The sequence below is a fragment of the Etheostoma spectabile genome, chromosome 3, assembly GCF_008692095.1.
Source record: "Etheostoma spectabile isolate EspeVRDwgs_2016 chromosome 3, UIUC_Espe_1.0, whole genome shotgun sequence".
Classification (NCBI taxonomy): Eukaryota; Metazoa; Chordata; class Actinopteri; order Perciformes; family Percidae; genus Etheostoma; species Etheostoma spectabile.
Genome location: NC_045735.1, coordinates 2,861,821 through 2,880,289, shown reverse-complemented (window position 1 = coordinate 2,880,289; position 18,469 = coordinate 2,861,821). Strand labels below are relative to the sequence as shown.

The 18,469-nt window shown below is 42.0% G+C and overlaps 2 protein-coding genes and 2 long non-coding RNA genes across 5 annotated transcripts in view; 2 read left to right on the top strand and 2 right to left on the bottom strand.

Annotated features, from left to right (window-relative positions):
• Nucleotides 1–3,470, bottom strand: part of tbx2b (T-box transcription factor 2b) — a 9,735-nt gene extending 6,265 nt beyond the window's left edge. Inside the window, exons 1-3 of one of the 2 annotated variants that reach the window (XM_032508263.1) lie at nt 3,361–3,470; nt 1,342–2,172; nt 167–434 (exon numbers count right to left, since the gene is read on the bottom strand). In XM_032508263.1, coding sequence (XP_032364154.1) covers nt 167–434; nt 1,342–1,700 — 627 coding nt within the window. In that variant the 5' untranslated portion in view covers nt 1,701–2,172; nt 3,361–3,470. Of the gene's footprint in view, nt 1–166; nt 435–1,341; nt 2,173–3,360 lie in introns of those variants that run through there. The other variant, XM_032508265.1, reaches the window with a different exon arrangement.
• LOC116678327 (uncharacterized) lies at nt 2,630–7,976 on the top strand. The gene is made up of 2 exons (XR_004329216.1): nt 2,630–2,877; nt 7,026–7,976. It is a non-coding gene; the product is annotated as an uncharacterized LOC116678327 (long non-coding RNA).
• A 353-nt stretch (nt 7,977–8,329) lies between these two features.
• LOC116678237 (uncharacterized) lies at nt 8,330–11,347 on the top strand. The gene is made up of 2 exons (XR_004329202.1): nt 8,330–8,690; nt 9,203–11,347. It is a non-coding gene; the product is annotated as an uncharacterized LOC116678237 (long non-coding RNA).
• A 698-nt stretch (nt 11,348–12,045) lies between these two features.
• Nucleotides 12,046–18,469, bottom strand: part of bcas3 (BCAS3 microtubule associated cell migration factor) — a 312,552-nt gene continuing 306,128 nt past the window's right edge. Inside the window, exon 24 of the mRNA XM_032508209.1 lies at nt 12,046–13,658. Coding sequence (XP_032364100.1) covers nt 13,510–13,658 — 149 coding nt within the window. The 3' untranslated portion in view covers nt 12,046–13,509. The remainder of the gene's footprint in view (nt 13,659–18,469) is intronic.

Sequence of the window (18,469 nt, the reverse complement as noted above, 5' to 3'; positions counted from 1 at the left end):
CCCCCCCCCCCCCCCCCCATATGCTTCATAAAAATTTCATCTGATCCTAAAAACACTTAAAAACACCCTGCTTCGCCTGTTCAAACAGCAGAAACCTCATGCAGCATGAATATATGGGGAAAAAAATGTTTCTGCTCAGGCGAGAAGAAACTCTTAGTATACTTACAAATCCGTGTTTGTCTGAAATGTTGTTGGTCAGCTTGAGTTTATGAAAAGCAACAGGCTTGGCCATCCACTGCTCGCCGGTGGCCGGGCTGTCCGGGTGGATATACATCCTCTTGGGCATCTCCGGGTCGGCCTTGCCCGCCACCATCCAGCGGGAGTTGTGGAACTTGTAGCGGCAGTCGTCCGCCGCCACAATGTCCATCAACAGGATGTATTTGGCTTTTTTATCGAGTCCATTTATTCGCACTTTGAACGGAGGGAACATCCTCCTGCAGAATAAAACACACACACAGGGAGTCAACACACTGGGATTCGACCAAAACACAACATCACACTTTCATACAAGACTTGAACACATTTGACAAAAGAGGCACTGAAGGCAACACTGACGCAGAAAAACACGCCGCTCTGAAAAGAGAAAATATTGTAATTGTCAGATATTATTCTCCAGTGTTGCACGCAATACGGCGACAGCAACCCCATAGTGTGTGTGTTTGTGCGTATGTGTGTGTGTGTGTGTGTCTGTCCGCCTGTGTGTGTGTGTGTGCGTGCGTATCTGTTGCCCTACTACAAATCTGAGCAGCATATTTATGACCACACCACTTCACGTCCCTGCTTTTTGAAGTGACAGCCTGTTTATAAAATCCAGACGCTCTGCTGCCTCAACAGAATGCAGTTTGGGAGATAAAACCTGATTAAAGGCCAGGTCCCATTTTCCCCAAAATATCTCAAATTCTGGAAATCATAGAATATGTAAATTATTTAAAAAATAAAATGACGTTTTATTCATTTACTGTGATACACTAACTGATGAATGAGTTTAACATGTTAACATTAATGAGACTCCATTTAAAAACAATATATTTAACATAGGCTATAATGTTATGTAAACACGTAATGTTCTTGCAGTATTCTCTAGTTTTTTGACTGTTTTTACTAATTGTGAAACAGATTAATAATCGGTGGGGAAATAAAGATCTAATAACAAAGGCCTGACGCACGCCACTAAACAACGTGAGTACATGGCTGCTCTTAACTTTTCAGCGGTGGCTCTTTCTCTGAATACAGACAAACTGACTTTTCTTTTATTGAAAATATTGAAATTCTCGGTAGGCCTATATGTAGGCTATTCTCGGTATATCCATGAGAGGAATGATAGTTCTAAGAAATTCTTACCTTCCGGACTTGGTAATAACCATCTCCGTCCCGAGTTTATGAAACTGGTCCCAAAGATCCTTGGCTTCCAGTGTAACTTTTGGGTCGTCGTCCACTTCCTCCTCGGGCTCCAAGCTCTTCATGCTGCGGAGATGAGCCGCCTGATGGTGGCTGAGGGCCGGGTGGAGCCCAGCCTCCGCCGCCCCGGCCAGGCCGTGGTCCGTAATGGGCTTGGTGAGTGCCCCGGGAGGCAGGCTGAGCGCCGGGAAGAAGGAAGGCTGCGCGGCCGCTAGAAAAGCGGACATGGGGAAGTCGGTCGGCCGGTGAGCGTGGAAAGGGTGATAAGCCATTGCAGTCCCTGTGAAAACTGGATCTCTCATCGGTGCATCCACAAAATCCGAAGTGAAATAATGGTTATTTTAGTGGTATTTCCCCCCAACCCAGTGTAGGTCCGCGCTTCGCGAGTTTATTTCTGTAAAGCTGTACAGAACAGTACGGCGCCTTGTCAAACACACGGCGCGTTATCAGGCTGAAGAAAATAGCCCAGAGTTGCTGTTGATGTGCTTTTCCTTTGGTTCCTTCGCCGAGTCCTTCAGGAGAAGCGGCGCTGTGACGGCAGAGCCCGGCTGCGCTGTGTGCCTCTCAGAGAAATAAGCTGTTTCTCTGCTTCAGTCATCCCACACTGACTGGAGAGATGTGGCCCCGTTCACTGCAGATCTGTGACTATCTCACATGTCCTTCCTGCCTCCATCCCCAACACTAATGAACCAAGCCCCTTTGATTGCTGATTTTACGCTTTCTGGACCAATTGTGGGCCCCTATAGGCGTGGTTCTGACAGCTCCGGCCAGACTCTAGGAGAGGAGGGAGGGGGATGGGGGGGTGGGGGACAAGAAGGTGTCGGAAGCATTAGCAGTAAGAAAACATGTCAACAGAATAAAATATTAACCAATGACAGGAAAGATCGGGAAGTCCCACCCCCATTTCCAAGCCAAACACCGGGTCAGCCCTCAGTTCCTGGCCGGTGGAGGCATCACCTCTCTCGGCTTGCGTTTTTACAATGTCGCCTCCGGAGAAACAAGCCTGTCCACCGACTTACTGTCTTAATACGCACCGTAATACAGAGGAACAGCTCCAGTTCTCCACGTTTACCACTGTCTTTTAGAACAACTCACAACAGTAAATCCACGACTCGCGGCTCATGCGCTGCATTCCGGGGAGATTTATTTCAAAGAGCCGCTGCTCTCTCGGTCGTTGTCTATAATAACAGACTTGCAATTATTCCATGTTATCGGCTGCTTTGACGCTTAGGCTGGATTTGCCTCACACTAGCCCAGGCTATCCATGTTAGCTGTGTGTATACTGACTTCAGCATTTATCCGTGCGTTTCCCTGATCAAGCTGACGGGAAGGCAGCGGCAGCGGCGGCAGCAGCAGCAGCAGCGTAATAAAGAGACATGGCTGGAAAACACAAACCCAGATGCTGCGTGGAGTAAAAGAGGAAACCAGATGAATGATGATCAGTGAATTTTAAGAGAAAAATCAGAGAGAAGGAAAGTGGTGAGTGTTCACTTCGATACGAACTTGTATGGACGCAGATAAAGTTACATTTCTTGTAGACTCTGGCATATTATATGTTTTTATTTTAAAATAAGACTAGGCCTAAAACATATTATTGTCAGTGCAGTTAGGCTGTATTATGCCTTGCTGTTAGTCTACACTGCTGTTTGACGTCGTGGTGATTTTTGTATCGAAACAGTCGCAGCGATGAGATGATTTAGTGCTCAGTCTCAGAGCTGCGGGCAGGCCGTGGTGGTGTGTAATCTCCGACAGGTTGTATTTTGTCCAACCAAGGACAGTGCGGGACTCCGGGAGCCACGGGGGCCCCCACCCGCCTCTCTGCACTCCGCTCTGCTGAGCTCCTTTAGAGAAATCCATTGCCGCAGCTCTTGATTAACTTGGACTCAGTTTGTTAAAAAGCCGCTCGGCGCCAGTTGGCTGATGCGCCACAATAAGAACAATCTCTTGTCTCTTTATATTTACCCTGAAGTCGTGCATGTGCGAACCCCCCCCCGGCCCCCTCACCAGCCTCATCTGCGGCTCCGCTCCACTTCTCAGTCTCGGTCATGACTCGGTGTCAGATGTGATTTCTTTTTTTTTCTTCTTTTTGGATAAACAGCTGCTCTCTACGTGTTGTAAGCCACAGGCGTCACTTCAACAACAACTTAAACAAAAGGAAAGTGAGAATCCTTGCGAATAAGACTGTCAGAGACAGCTTCTCATTTCCTATTAACCCCTGATACTATCGTTTCTGCGGCTTCCGCTGACATGCATAACAAAACTCTACTGGCCATTGAATAGTGTTTATAAACCCTTAATATTAACAAATCAACTTCACCTAATTATTTTACTAATCGGTTGCTGCAGCACTGTAAAACTATTAAATTAAGACAAAAGGTGGTAAAACCTTTTTTATATTCTTAAATGCGACCCAAAAATGCAACTCCATAAAATTTCAGCAGCCCGCACGTGTGTGTCAGATACAGTATGTTATGTGATTTAGGAGCATGCAATGTTTGCACATTTCCGCTATGTTACACACTTGTTGCTCGGCTTCCATCAGATTGATACAGCCATGCGTAAAGAGTCAGCAGGCCAGACAGGAGCCGCAACAGAACAACAGAGCGCACTATACCCGAAGGAAGCCAAAACGGTTTCTACTAGCCCCACACACATTGGATCAGACACAAGTCCCTGGAGCCTCAACTGATTCCCACAGTGGATGCACCAACAGCAGAGTCGGTGTTTAATGGAAATGGGGGAAAAAAAATGTATTTTCAGTCGACCAGGTGTTGGAAATAAATGCCAGTGAGCATCAATTTCACATGGGAATGTCAAATCATCAAGCATGTCTTGCACATACCTCCCAGTTTTCTTCAGAGTTATATAGTGGCGTGTATCTGCTAAAATTTGGCCTGACAGCTGACTTTTTTGGAATGCTGCATCTGAAGGTGCAGCATTCCAAACTAGTCGGTTATGAAATGACAGAGATGTAGGAGTGCCGTGGGATGCGGCAGTCTGTCGGAGTTTTGAAGCTCCATGCATCCAGCTTTACTTGCTAGAAACAAGATTAGCAACATATGGAGGTGGATAACGGTTTTTCTGACGGAATACTCAACTGGATAATTGTATCAACAATGCTTGTGCAAATTAGTCACCATTTATTTGTTCTGTGCCGTCAACGATACAGAAATCTCCATTACGCGCGATTTAAAAGTCATTAAGTCGAGGGAGGATTGCTCTGAGCTGCTGGTACATGGAAGGGGCACAGTGCTCATAGATTCTATTCTATTATTCTATGTGTTAGGGATTAAAGAAATGAAAGCAGACAGTACGTGTGTTTCTTAGACTTGTTCTTTGGAATGTGTGTGTGTGTGTGTGTGTGTGTGTGTGTGTGTGTGTGTGTGTGTGTGCGCGTCCTGCATCATCATGTGTGAAAACATGCCAAAAAACAGGAGCGTTGTTCTCCTACATTGGTAATTTAGATCATTTATGATAGTGACACGTTTTTCTTATTATGGTATGAATTAGTCAAAACAAGCAGGCTTGGAAGCTTAAATTTGAGACATGTGATGTAAAGAGTTGTCAGTCACCCTGTAAGCTGGGGTTGTATATAAAGTGAATTAAATGCTTGCATGACGCTTTGCATACAGTAGGAAGTTGACTTAAGTTTTTGTGTGTCCTTAATCCTTCCGCTCAATACAACACAAAACAGATGCAGAAGTGAAAATGTGCGTAAAAAGCGTCTTCCATCCCAGTAATTTAGCCCTTGTGTCAGCGATCCGGGCCAAATACGCTCTAATTACAACATAACGGGGCAGTTTTGCACCATATTCGTCTATAATCGAGTATTGTTATTTTCTTCCTCCCTTCGACATTGTTCCTTTCTTCCTTTTTATCTCTCCATCTTCTCCTCCCATCTCCCTGCATCATCTCTCCGGCTATATTTAGCGGCTAGACTGAGGCCTTGGCGCCAGACCGTTTAAGACCTGTCAAAGTCCCTCATATTTCCCCTTGTCACATGGAAACCCGGCGACCAGCGGCCCTCTCTCCTCCTCCTTTTTCTTATCCTTCTCCTCCCTCATCCTCATCGTGCAGCTACCAGCAGCCCTCCACCTCCTCCTCTCCTCCACCTCCTCCACTTCCTCCTCCAGCTCCTCTACGGTCCAGTCTGCTAAATGAAACATATCAGTTCTCACTTGTAGGAAAAGCAGACAGACAGACACACGCACACATGTACACACACACACACACACACACACACACACACACACACACACACACACACAATGGAATAGCAACTTTGGCACTAGAGTAATACCTGATGCATCACAGCTTTTCCATAAATATACAGTATATCATTTTTTTTATTGGACATTAATTTATGACAAACTCAATCATAAACACTCCTAACTTAGTTAATCCTTCCAATTACCTTACAGCCTTAAATCCTATATTACCTTCCTATTCTCACGCATCCGAACTGCAGCTCCAGTGTGGTGTGGAGGCTGTGGGTGCGTCTGACGGACAGGTGGACCACCAGGTGGGGGCGCTATAGTGGCCCAGGGGAGCAGAGGAGAGGGACAGAGCTGTCACAGCCACCGGCGGTACAGCAGCCAACACTTTGAGAACACAGACACTCACACAGAATATCTTCTGATCAGGTTTAGTCTCACAGAGCCTCATAGAAAGTTTTGATTTGATTTAGTATTCGACTCTGTACACTGAAATGCTTTTCATACATTTTATAATGGGACTTTTTTTTTAGTTATGTTAATCATGGTGAAATTCTGCTAAGGAAACCCGAGGACCCCTGAGTGGCCCTGCACCCCTCTGTGCTATCCGCTGATGAGAAGCAAAATCAGTAGGGCCACAGGTGAATGAGTGCATGACGCACTGCATGACGGCGCTTCCTATGGGCACACATGCCCCACAGTGCCGTCCGGTCCCTTGTAGGACTTGATGTTTGAAACACCAATATATATTAGACTAATTTGTCTTTTGGTGTGTGCGCATCACATTTTAATGAAACAATTTGATCCAACTCAATCACCTTTTTAAAAAAAAATTCCTGTCATATGCAAATCCTGTAAGGCTTAAAACGGCCTCTAAAGAGATCAGTTGCGGGTCCCCAAACTGATAAACTGACACGGAAAAAGACTTTTAATTCGAAAAGAGATTTCCAATTTGCAAAATTTGCAAACAGCATTCAGCCACCTCTCTGCACATGCACATGTATCGGAGACATCTTTCTGTACGGATTCGTAAAAATAAAAATCAAATTTGTATTTTTTGAAAATAGATTAATTTAATCAGGTCAAACCGAGCAGTAAAACTCCCGTGCTTTTTTTCATGGGCTTCCTGTGTGTTGTTAACCTGATGTGTGGGCCTATACGTGCGACACTGAAGCAGCTCCAGTTGTAAAGTAAAAACCTACCTGCGCAGGCTTTAACTGTAAAAATGAAAGAGCGGGATTACATTTACTGTGTTTGTGTTGTGTTCAGGAGAAGCACTCAGCTCAGTCCAAATCAGGAAGCGTTTAAGCATCGGCTTTTTAATATCACCCAGCTGACAATATTTATTACTATTTCATGTTCGTTGAGACACATTTTTTCCAACCAGCAAAATCATCTTTTGTGTGTTTGCAGATGTGTTGACAGCGTGGAGAAATTGAATTAGCAGCTGCAGCGCCGGGAACATTGAATCATATTAGGAGCGCAGCAGAGGAGCAGAGGCTACCTGCAGGCCGGAGGGAGAGGCTCCTCACCCCTCTGCTTTCACTCAGGCCCACGGAGAGCCCCCCCCCCCACAGCACGGAGGACAAGATCCCATCAGGAATCCTTCAACATGACACAAAACATAACGACATCCACGGAATATTCACAACTTCTCATCAAGACTGGAAAGACAAAACCATGGGGGGGGGGGGGGGGGTCTTTAGTTTAGTTGGCATAGTTAAGTCATATTTCAGTGTTTGGTTATTTCCAAAACACCAGTACAATCAGTATAATAATTTCTAATTCTAACCGGCGAGACATGAATTTAGCCTACTTAAAGATATGAAAAAAAGAACCAAGTTGGAACAATATATAAATCAGCCGATGTTGCGATTAAATATTATTGCAAAATCGAAGATAATATTTTCTTTGAGATCTGATTATTTGCGGCTTCGAGACGCAGTGAAAATGATTAAAACTGCTAATGTGTTCCTTTGCAGTATTGTCACATAATTCCGTCGTTGGTCAAGTAAGCGAGTTGAATATATAACTAGGCTGTGAGTGGAGTCAGACTTCAGACTTCAAATAACCGTGCCCCCCCCCAAAAAAAAATAGTCAACTGTCATATGTCTTCTATCAGATTATGTTGCACACTGTGAATTCATATTTGCTAATTTAAAATGAAAGCGAGCCTATAGGCTACATGTAGCAGCCTAAACTGAGTTCAGGTAAGGTGATCCGTGCTTCCTCTTCTCTACAGGTAAGTGCTTTATTAGGGATTGTAAAAATCCCACAAACCTGAACCAGCACTGAGAATGGACACTGATTAATGGGTTTCTTGAAGGATAAATATGGAGGATGGAACTGAAGCTGATCCAGAAAGACGCTCATGTTCCTAATTCGTATCGTATCTCACTCCAATCTGACAGCAGCACGCGGCAGCTCAGATCAGGGAGCACATCTCCGGCTTTGCCTCGGACAGTTTACACTGCACAGGTGGTTGTGGTTCAAGGACCTCCAGATGGTGTCTACAGAGGTGTAGAAAAAAGAGGCACGAGCTTAGTTTCAGCATCATTTAACCCATGCACCAGGAATGATCTTAATGAGAGTAAAGTCTGATAATTGACCATACATGTTTCATGTTTTAGAGGGGTGTACAATTTAATAATAATTCACAGATGAAAATGTGTGTGTGTGTGTGTGTGTGTGTGGGGGGGGGGGGGGGCCTTGCTTATCAGCAACTAACCATGAAATATGTGCAATACAGCACATCTTTATGACATATCTCTCTGAATTTGATTCTAATCATTCTAAATAATATAGCGCTCCTTTGGATTTCTCAGTGAACCTGCTCACAACAGGTGGGCCATACAACCCATGTTGCTGATCAATATTAAACATTGTCAGGGACTAAATCTGATGAAATGTATTTAAGGTCCAGGCCATGCAAAACCAAATTGAGTCCCTCCTGGAGCATTGTGTTTTCGATGTCTTTCCATTCACAGGGCAGGCGTGGTGGTGTTTAAGGATCCAAGGTGCAGACGGTGTGATGGAGGAACATGCAGGAATCATTCCAGCTCCCACACACAGTAAACAGTGAGTGTCCCAGCAAACTAATTACCTAGAGTGTCTGGTGTAGTTGAGCTGTAAAGTGAGGAGTCCATGATGCATTCTGGTCATTAGCTCTTCTTTTCCATGTTAACACTTTAGCTGCTTGTCTTTTTTTTTTTTTTTTAAAGATTATTTCTTGGGCTATTTTTATTTCATTAGATAGTGATAGTAGACTGACAGGAAAGGGAGGGGGGGGGGGGGGGGGGGTAGAATGTGGCCACAGGTCAAATTTGAACCTATAGGCCACTGCCAAGAACTCAGCCTACCTGAGGCACACGCTCTACCTGGTGAGCTACAGGTCGCCCCAGCATGTCTAAATATCTCATTCTTTCTTTCTGTAAGACAAGTGACTTGGATTTCTGAAATGATTTTGCGAGGTGCATATTTCCACAAATTTAAAAAAATATGTTTTTTAAATCACGATACACATCTATAACAAAAATGGAAAAGAAAAACCAGTAAATGTTAATCCCCATAGGATTTCTTTATTTTAACAGCCACCTCTACATCCATGAGAAGACACTCCTTACCAAATCTACCAGGTGATTTGTCCCCGACCCATGTGCTCTCTCTCTCTGGGAATGCTACAATTCTCTTTATTTTGGCAGATTTCTAATAGTGAATGAGTGAAAACTTTCTCTAGACATTTGTAAGCTATTACTGTCTGCTGCTACAACCAAATGATTTCCCCATGTTGAGCAGTTTACCGTAATATATTCAATAAAGTAATGGCACAATTGCACAATATTCTGGATTGTAAAAGTGAAATCAAAATGAGACGATTTTTTGAAATTAAATGATTTCTGATTACGGGCATGATTTTTATTGGTAAAGCTACATGGCAAATGAATCTCTAGTCCCAGTCTTGGTGAGTTCGCACAGCCCTGTGTTGTCAGCAGTCATAACCAAATGTAATTGCTGTTGAAAAATAGAACTGCTACAAGGGATGTTCTTGCTAATTTGCATTTGGATGTTTTTACTTCAGCACTGCTGGTCTCAGCAGAAAAAAAGAGTGGTCATGCTGTGCATGAGGGCCAGTGAGATCTCACAGTTTGGATAAGATTAGCAAGCAGCATCATTATATGCATCAGCATCAACTGTTGGCACTTGGTTTACAAAAACAACGAATGAGCTTATTCCCTTATGTCGAAAAGCACGCGGAGGTAATTCTGCTGGTAGCAGGAGGTCTGGAAAGTTCACAGACCTTAGAAAACTAAAGATTGTTATGAACAAATGTTCCTGGTCAAGTTAATGATAACTTAGAAAACTGCTGTCACAAAACACAGCCAAGGGCTAAACTGTTACCATGGAGCCCACCATCTTTCAGCAGAGTAAATGTGAACAGAGCTTGCTATCATTCAACTTAGCATAGTGTATGCTAAGCTGCTAGCATTAGCATTAGTGTATGCTGATAGCTGATGCTATATGCCAGAGGTGAGATGTTACCAGTTTAAATACCCAACTGTTCTTGCTAATGCTAATGTTTAGTAGGGGTGGAATGTAAATAAGTAATTTAATCAAGGACTGTACTTATTGTTATACGTACTATTTTTGTACAAATTTGAGGTACTTGTACTTTACTTGAGGCTTTTCTTTTCATGCCACTTTCCACTTCTACTGTACTTTTTACTCCACTACATTCATCTGAAAGCTTTAGTTACTAGTTATTTTACAAAATAGGGATTTTGCAAACAATACACATGTAGTTTATAAAATATAATGCTTTATTATAAATTAAACTACCCAACAATGTATAGGCCACAAGAACAGCTGAAATGATTAGCCCATTAAACAGTTGACTGACAGAACAGTTTTGACTGTTAACAGTTTCTAAAAGGTGAGGATTTTTCTTCATTGAGTATTTTTTACTTTTAATACTTTAGGAAAATTTTCCTGATAATACTTACTTACTTTAACTTCAGTAACATTTTCAATGCAGGATGCTTACTTGTAACAGAGTATTTTTACATTGTGGTGTTAGTACTTCCAATTCCATCACTGATGTTCGATTGTGATCCCTTACATTCAGGAACATCAGTGTGACTATCACACCTTGCTTTGACTCAGTTTTGGTTGTATTCAATTAGCCCTAAGATGATTTATTAGTGTTCAGTTTGCTGCCACGTTTCTCTCGTTAAAAGATCACAGGTAGGGACTCCATAGGTTCCGCCGCACATGACCATGGAAACCTTCAAGTTTGCTCCATTAACATTTCAGGGAGCTGATTCTCTTATCCAGAGTGACTTGAATCAGTAGTAGGGGTTTTACTGTTATGCTCAATGACTACAACAGGACAAGTCTTTCTGAGTTATTGCTAGAATACACTGTTGAATGTGTAGGGTTCAGTATTTTAGAATCTTTTTAGAACTGCGCCCTGGTTTTCCTCCATGCAATGCCATCCCAATGTCTGCTTGTTAGAAACATACACATTCATGATAAACTGACATGTGTGTTGGTTTTCCGATTTTTAGTGTGTGGTGAAATACATTGTTATTTAACACATTTCCTTTATCACATTTAAAAAAAAATTGATCAAGTAGAATATTTCCTCCACACTTAAAATGTGTAATATTGTGAATATTAAATATTGTTAAATGTTTGTTAAAGCATGCTGGAATTAAATAAAAAGTTTCATGTAAAAACTGTTGTTTTTTCTCTACTCGTTGCATAATGCTGAGCTTTCCTCTGGATGAAGAGGCAGAGACACGTCCTGCCAGCTGGAGCTTATTTCTACATTATTCATAAAGGAGTCTTGCATATAAACCTGAGTAAACACATTTTGTAATGGTTCAAATTTTTGTATGTATTTTGTTGTGTAACTCATACTGAAACAAATTGTATTTCCAAATATATATGACTGGAAATGCAGGCATACTGTTTTTAATTTAAATCGGTTGAATATGTTTTTGATTTAATTGTCTCTGCAAATGTTTTCTGGCCATTTCTTCAAGTTGGAATATGTTCCACTGTAGCAGGGCAAGGACCCCTTTTTAATTTTATGGCCAGCAGCTTATGAACACATCGATGAGATGAAATAAAGCATACAAGGAATAATTCACCGCTAATTTGATTTAAGATAGTTAGTCTTTTTTTTTAAATCTCTGAGTTTTGGTAATTGAAGTTGTGTGCTGATTAGCAGAGAAACAAACATGGCCTCTAGTTTCTCTCTCAGAACAAAGAGCCAGAGTTGCCCATAAAAAGTCCCTTTAACAGCATTTTACTGCCTGTTAAAAAATATGGTACTAATTACCAGTGGTACTATGTGCTGATGGTCACCACCGTGGTTGAAATCTGAACGGCACAATTCGGAGCAATCAGAGTGAGGAAAAAAGACCGACAGTTTCATTTCCTTGAGTTTTACTAGTTTTTTTCTTGCATGAACGCTGGGGAAAGAAGTATTTTACAGATCAAATCTTACCGCCAACAACAAGCATTTGCTCTGAATTAAAACAAGTCTCCTTCGGTGACAGAACAACAACAGGCCTCACGACATGCAGCCAGTCCAACAACAGCCACACATGTGGGACTGTACATTACTGCTATCATTTCAAATGGTTTCTAATGCGACTCTTTAAATAATGCATTTCATTTTTAACCAAGACAAACATTTTTGCTCAAAACAAACTAACAGGCAAAGTGGGTTTAATGAAAGAATTTCTAGTTATCAATATCCTTTGTTACGGGCAAAGCTAGTACATTTAAGGAAAATACATTTTTCAGAGATCTATCACTAGAGGCAACAAAAGGATTTTGGTCAAAAGTTGCTAATATACAAAATACACGACGGCTACACACGCCTCCGCTCAATTAAAATTTATGATCTGGAAAGGCCGAGTGGGGAATATTACTAAATGATGTCAGAAACATATTTCAATTACACTGTAAACATCTAAATTACTTCAGCAACATAGTATTAGTGTAATTACTTTTGTCAAATGTACTTACATGATAATCAAAGGCATGAGAGGACCAAATTTAATCAAACATATTTAGTGAGAGGCCATGAGAGCAGCAACACACTCATGGGGAAGTGAGGGAAACGGAGCTGCTACACGTCACTGACTGGAATAAACATGTTCTCTGTGTCGGCGCTTCTTTTTCTCGTGGCTCATTCAGACAATAGGCACACCGTTAAACTTCAAACACACACAAAGAATGATGGAGGGCTGAGGACACAGCAGACATCCGCTGCAGAGAGGAGAGGACGGCTGGTCTCCTACAACGTCTGTGTCAACTGGCTTGTGATTTAACAACGTTAAAAGCAGGGTTAGATAGATACTGGAAATAAAAGAAGTTCCTCCCTGACCACAGGTGTATCAAAATACTCTATGAGATGAAACTTCATGTTATCTGGACTTTAGATTTGGTTAATTGCTCAGCGAGACTTAAAATAGCTGTTAAGCTTAAAAGAAATTAGTTTCCAAGAGTCTATAATAAATAGTCTGTGTTTTCACTCAGACATGAATGCGATTTAAGGATAAAACTAAATTTAAAATGATTGTTAAATCTGTACAAACTAAAGAAGCATTGGCAGCTTCTTAGCTTAGCCTAGCTTAATAAAAATATCAGCCGTCACAGTCAAACCAAGAAATAAAATACTATAACTGGATGTAGTTGGAATCACACTGACATGTGTCCAGTTGTATGTGAGGAGAAAAACCCCAAAACACAGTGTACAGAGAAACACAATCCTAGACACAATTGGGTTTCAGTTGAACACACAAGTGTGCCAGTGGGATGCTGATGGGGGAGGCGGGCAGGTGGGCTGGACGGTGGCGGTTCTTCCTGGAAGAGAGGTGGGACTCTAGGGGAAGTTGGTGGGGAAGAGGCTGAGCGGCTGGCTCTCGTTGGTGGGCAGCGGGGAGCGGTAGCCCTCAAAGTTGCGTGGGATGCTGCCGCTGGTGGAGCCCGAGCTGTTACTGAGGGTTTCAATGCTGCCCTCCCTCTGCAGCTCTGCAGGGGGGGGGGGGGGGGGGGGGGAGAGAGAGAGAGAGAGAGAGAGAGAGAGAGAGAGAGAGAGAGAGAGAGAGTTAAATTGACACCATCAGGTGATCTGTTCATGCCCAGAGTGTTTTCTGACATACTTTTTATCCTTATTCTGACAAAAAACAGAATGCCCTCATCATTAGGGCTGGGTCTCAAACCCCAATACTTTTTAAGTACCAAATGAAATGTGTCTGTAGCATCACATATTTAAAAAATGTGAAACACCACGTTAAATGGTGTCTCACGCGGGCGGCATCTAGCTCAGCCGGTAAGATGTTGGCTGAGTCCTGCAGCGGCGCGGGTTCGAATCCGGCCCGTGGCCCTTTGCTGCGTGTCATCCCCCCCCCTCTCTCCCCCATTCATGTCTATCCTCTGTCGCTCTAAAATAAAAGGGAGAAGCCCCAAAAAATAATCTTAAAAAATCAGATCAGATAACTCCTGATTTAAGTAAAAGCTTTTTTTTTGACCTAAACCAATTATAAATCATTTTTATTTTGGCTTTTTTAAGTTTGCTTGTGTTAAACATCTTTAAACACAGTTTGATCAGTTTAGCTTGTTTTGTTAAATGATGAAAAAAAAGAACGTATAAAAACAAAAGAAAAAAAAAGTTTTTGTATCGGTACATGAAGTATTGTATTGGCACCGGTAGTCAAAAGCTCTACTCTGCTAAAATGAAGGGCAAGTACTGGTGTCATATTAGAAGCAAAACAGTTTTAAGGTTGACCCCAGGCTGCATGTACAAGGAAAAACTGTTTAATGTAAAAGCTGAGAAAACATGCACAGTCATATGATCAGACAGGTTGTTAAAAAACAAAAAAACAAAAAACAAAAAATAAACCTAGGTCATCTTATTTGGAAGGGAAGGTGAATTGTAAAATGATAATCAAAACTATCTCTTGTAAACATCCATCCCAGTTCACAGACTTTGACCTACTGTGCATCCTGTAGTTATGTTCATGTTCAGTATGGGATTATTACCAACATACAGCACACTGTTATTATAACTGATAGAAATTATGGTCAAAACGATGAAAATAAGACCCAAGTTATAATAAACTGGAATGGTCCTTTAACTCAGTGTTTCAGAAGCATACATGCATAAACATATAAAAGCAATTTCAAACATTACAGGAAATATGAGATGATTTTAAATTTCAAAGTGTATGGCAGCCAAAGACATTTTACAGCATCATGACTGGATTGAACAGACAATCCTTTCCTATTGCTTTAACATGAATTACTCAGCAGACTTCTATGAACCTGTATCTGTGTTATAAACACAGAAAGTCCACATCTGTGCTATTAACCCATAATTTCAACAGACAGCAGTTATTCTGAGACACAACCAATCTTCTCCCAACATTCTCTGGGTGACACAGAGCATTTCTCCGACATGCTCACACTGTTCCATATCCCTCACTGTGGACTGACCAAGCTGCTCTGCTGATGATATGCCCATAAGGAACCTATTACTGTTATTACATGCTGTAAACCATATCCGCCGATATATAGACAGAATGGCGTGCGCGTAAGTGGCAGCACAGTATTAAGACTGTGATGCATGTAGTGTATTGTGATGTCCATCAGGCATCTAGCTGCATTCAATCTGCTGCTGCCGCTGCGGCCTGGCTGCTCTGCTGACAGTGGCCGACGCCCTGTGAATGTGCAGCAGAGTGCATCTATGACCGAGTATGGTATGACTGTCATCAACAAATTGAGAGCAGGATATAATAATGCACATACATGAGAACAAAAGTGCACATGGAGACATGCTGCTTTGGGGAGCGGGATGCAGCCAGGGTAAGATGGCAGGTTTTTTGTTCACTTTCAGTGTGGCTATTCAGAACAGCTATACAGGAAATTTGTTTTTAGCTATATATGGTACGATATATCTATTGTGCATTGTCCATGCTAATTAAACAATAATAAATAATTATCTGAGTGCAAGATTATGCAATTCTGCAGATTCTTTCCCAGTAGTCTGTACTTTGACGGGTTAGAAAATATAGTGCAGTCAATTCATGTCATTTATTCTAACTCAAGCTTTTACTTTCTGAAAGAAGTCTTAGGGACTCAGTGCATCTGAAACCCTCTCCTTCCACACTTTTTTGACATTGGAATTTTGGGGACTGTGTCTGAGAGAGGTGTGCGGAGTTGTGAAAATAGGAAGGGCTTGAACTTCCCTCTTCTTCGTTCCTCATACAACTTCTTTCAATATGTTTTGCGTATACAACTGAGTACAACATCATGAATGCCTTAAAGTCCTAAAATGTAGTAAGTAAACTATGGAAATATGCTGTTCACGTTACAAAGTAAACCACAGGGAAATAAACTGGTAGATTACATTGTGTTGTTTTAATGTATGGCTGTTTTTGGTTTGAACATAGCCTTAGTCCAAAAATCATTAATCCATACTGGCATGATGGCCTGAACGAATATTAAAAACCAGAGTAAATACAGAATAAAAAAATAAAAGCTGACATGCTCACTGTAGCTACAATCTGTTCTGACATACAGTTTCTTTCTGGTATCAGATGAAAACGATTTCCACTGCTGGAGTTTTTTACTGTGCCAAAATATCATGCAATGAATTCTTTCTGCTGTTTGAGGTGATGTTGAACTGCACACTGCTGTCTGTCAAAAACTGACTGCAGAAAAGATCAGTGACGTTGCGATGAACAGGAGGTCTAATTAGCTTAAGAGTCTTTTCAAATTCATTCTGCACTGACATAAAACCACAGCATGTGTTTAATACGTCCTGCAGATGTTCAGAGGCCAATACGGATACTGTCTTTATGGATGCATGCAGGAAGTGGGAGCTTCTTACTTTAGCCAAGGAAACCTAATACAAACCACACTGTTATTATCCCAGCTAACACGCAATGTGCCACACTGTGGTGTTATTCCAGCCTGCTGCCCGCCCTCCCAGCCCCCTCCTGTTTAATTCCCCAACAGGGCAGAAATGCTGCAGTAATCCCAGACCGGGGTGAGGACTGTGAACCTGCTCTGGGTTCAGATGATGTATGGAATTATTATGCCACTTATACCGGCACTTTACTGAATGGCATTACTAATAGTTGCAAATAATCTTTTAACCAGGAAATTCCAAAACGTGTCAAGTTTAAAAACCTATAAAAGACGACTGACATTTGGACTCTGCAGCTCTTATATGTCTGCACTGAAACCCAGGATGATAATATTGTTACAATGTAGTAGCAACTGCAATAGAAACTATGATAATAATGTATCACACCCATCATATATCACCTGACTTCTGTCGTTGATAAAGTGGAATCTCTTGTGGAAAATACTTGAGGTGATTTTACACCTTAAAATACAATTTCTGTACTCACGCATGTAGAGTAGCACAGCACACACCACAGTGCCGAGGTTTATCTGTAAGAATATGGGTCATCTGTAATGATATCATTTTTCCAGCCACAGCTCCAGGCAAGCAGAGACAAGTGCTGGAGCCACCTCACCTCTCCTCTGCAGCCCTGCAACTCCATGTCTCAATGCCATTGTGACACCCAGGCGTCCTTCGGGAGGACCCAGGGGATCTCTAACAAAATGCTGCTGTGCTTCTTTTTACCCATTCTTCCTGTCAGTCAGTAATATTTGATTCGTTGCCTCCCTCTTAACTCTGTTTCTTAAATCACAGCTTCCATGCTTCCTACCACACTGACCAGCGACTTGCCCTCCCAGCTAGTCTTTTAGCCAACCCCAGATCTGCACTGTTGCTGTGTTATTGTAGGTGCTATAAGCTGCTGAACAACCCAGTAAAGCCCTAAAGGCCCTTTCTAGTGCTGACTAATCCACCTCATTGTGTGACGCCTACCAGCTATTCAACAAGTCTTAACCTCTCACGCCCCCGACACAATCCCCCAGCACTCTAATGTTGGGGATCTTTTCCTCTGGGGCGGTTGTCAGTAGGTAAAGTAACATGATTATTTACAAGGTGGTTTTGTCTGATGAGATATGAAGATAATGTTGTTTTGGAGGAAGGCCAATGAAGAAATGGAAACTATTTGACTAAAAAGGGCTTTTTAAGGACGGCTGATGGACCTGTCTGATAAATATTTGGTGCTAATATATAGTGGCTTATCTTTAAAAATTTAATTTTCAGTGCCAAAAATGATATGTATTTGAAATTTGAAAGCTGATAGCAAGATCTTAAATGTGATTAGATTTGGTTATAGTATGCAGTGTGTTGTCTCCAGAGCTTTATTTTTGTCAAGGAAACCTCACAAATAGCATTTGACAGTTATAGAACACTAAATTCAAATGTCTTGACTCCAAAAGCTTATCGTCACGTGTATAGCCTAATCTTGGAAGACATTCTGTTTTTGGTGTTGACTCTATATGGCGGCTGGGACTGGTGCTGTGTTCTGGGACAACACCAGTGGCCAGACTTCAAAAGAAAGAGCAAGTCAACCCAAGATAGGTTAGAAAAAGCTATCAGTAAAACAGCACTGGATTCCACAGCTGGAGATAACAGAGGAGTTTTTTCAGGCCAGAGATGGATGGAGGGAGGGGGTGGATTCTTGTCAGTGTTGAACAAGGAGGAAAATTTAGTTGTTTTTGGAGACGCATCCTCGCACAATCCAACAGAGACACGTATAACAACACAGAGGCGAGTTAATACCTCATCAGCCAATTGGACATACAGAGAAAATGATCAGAAATAGTGCAGCCTGCACCCTCGGCCGTGAACAGGCCTTAATCCTCTTATACTCAAACACACACACACACACACACACACACACACACACACACAC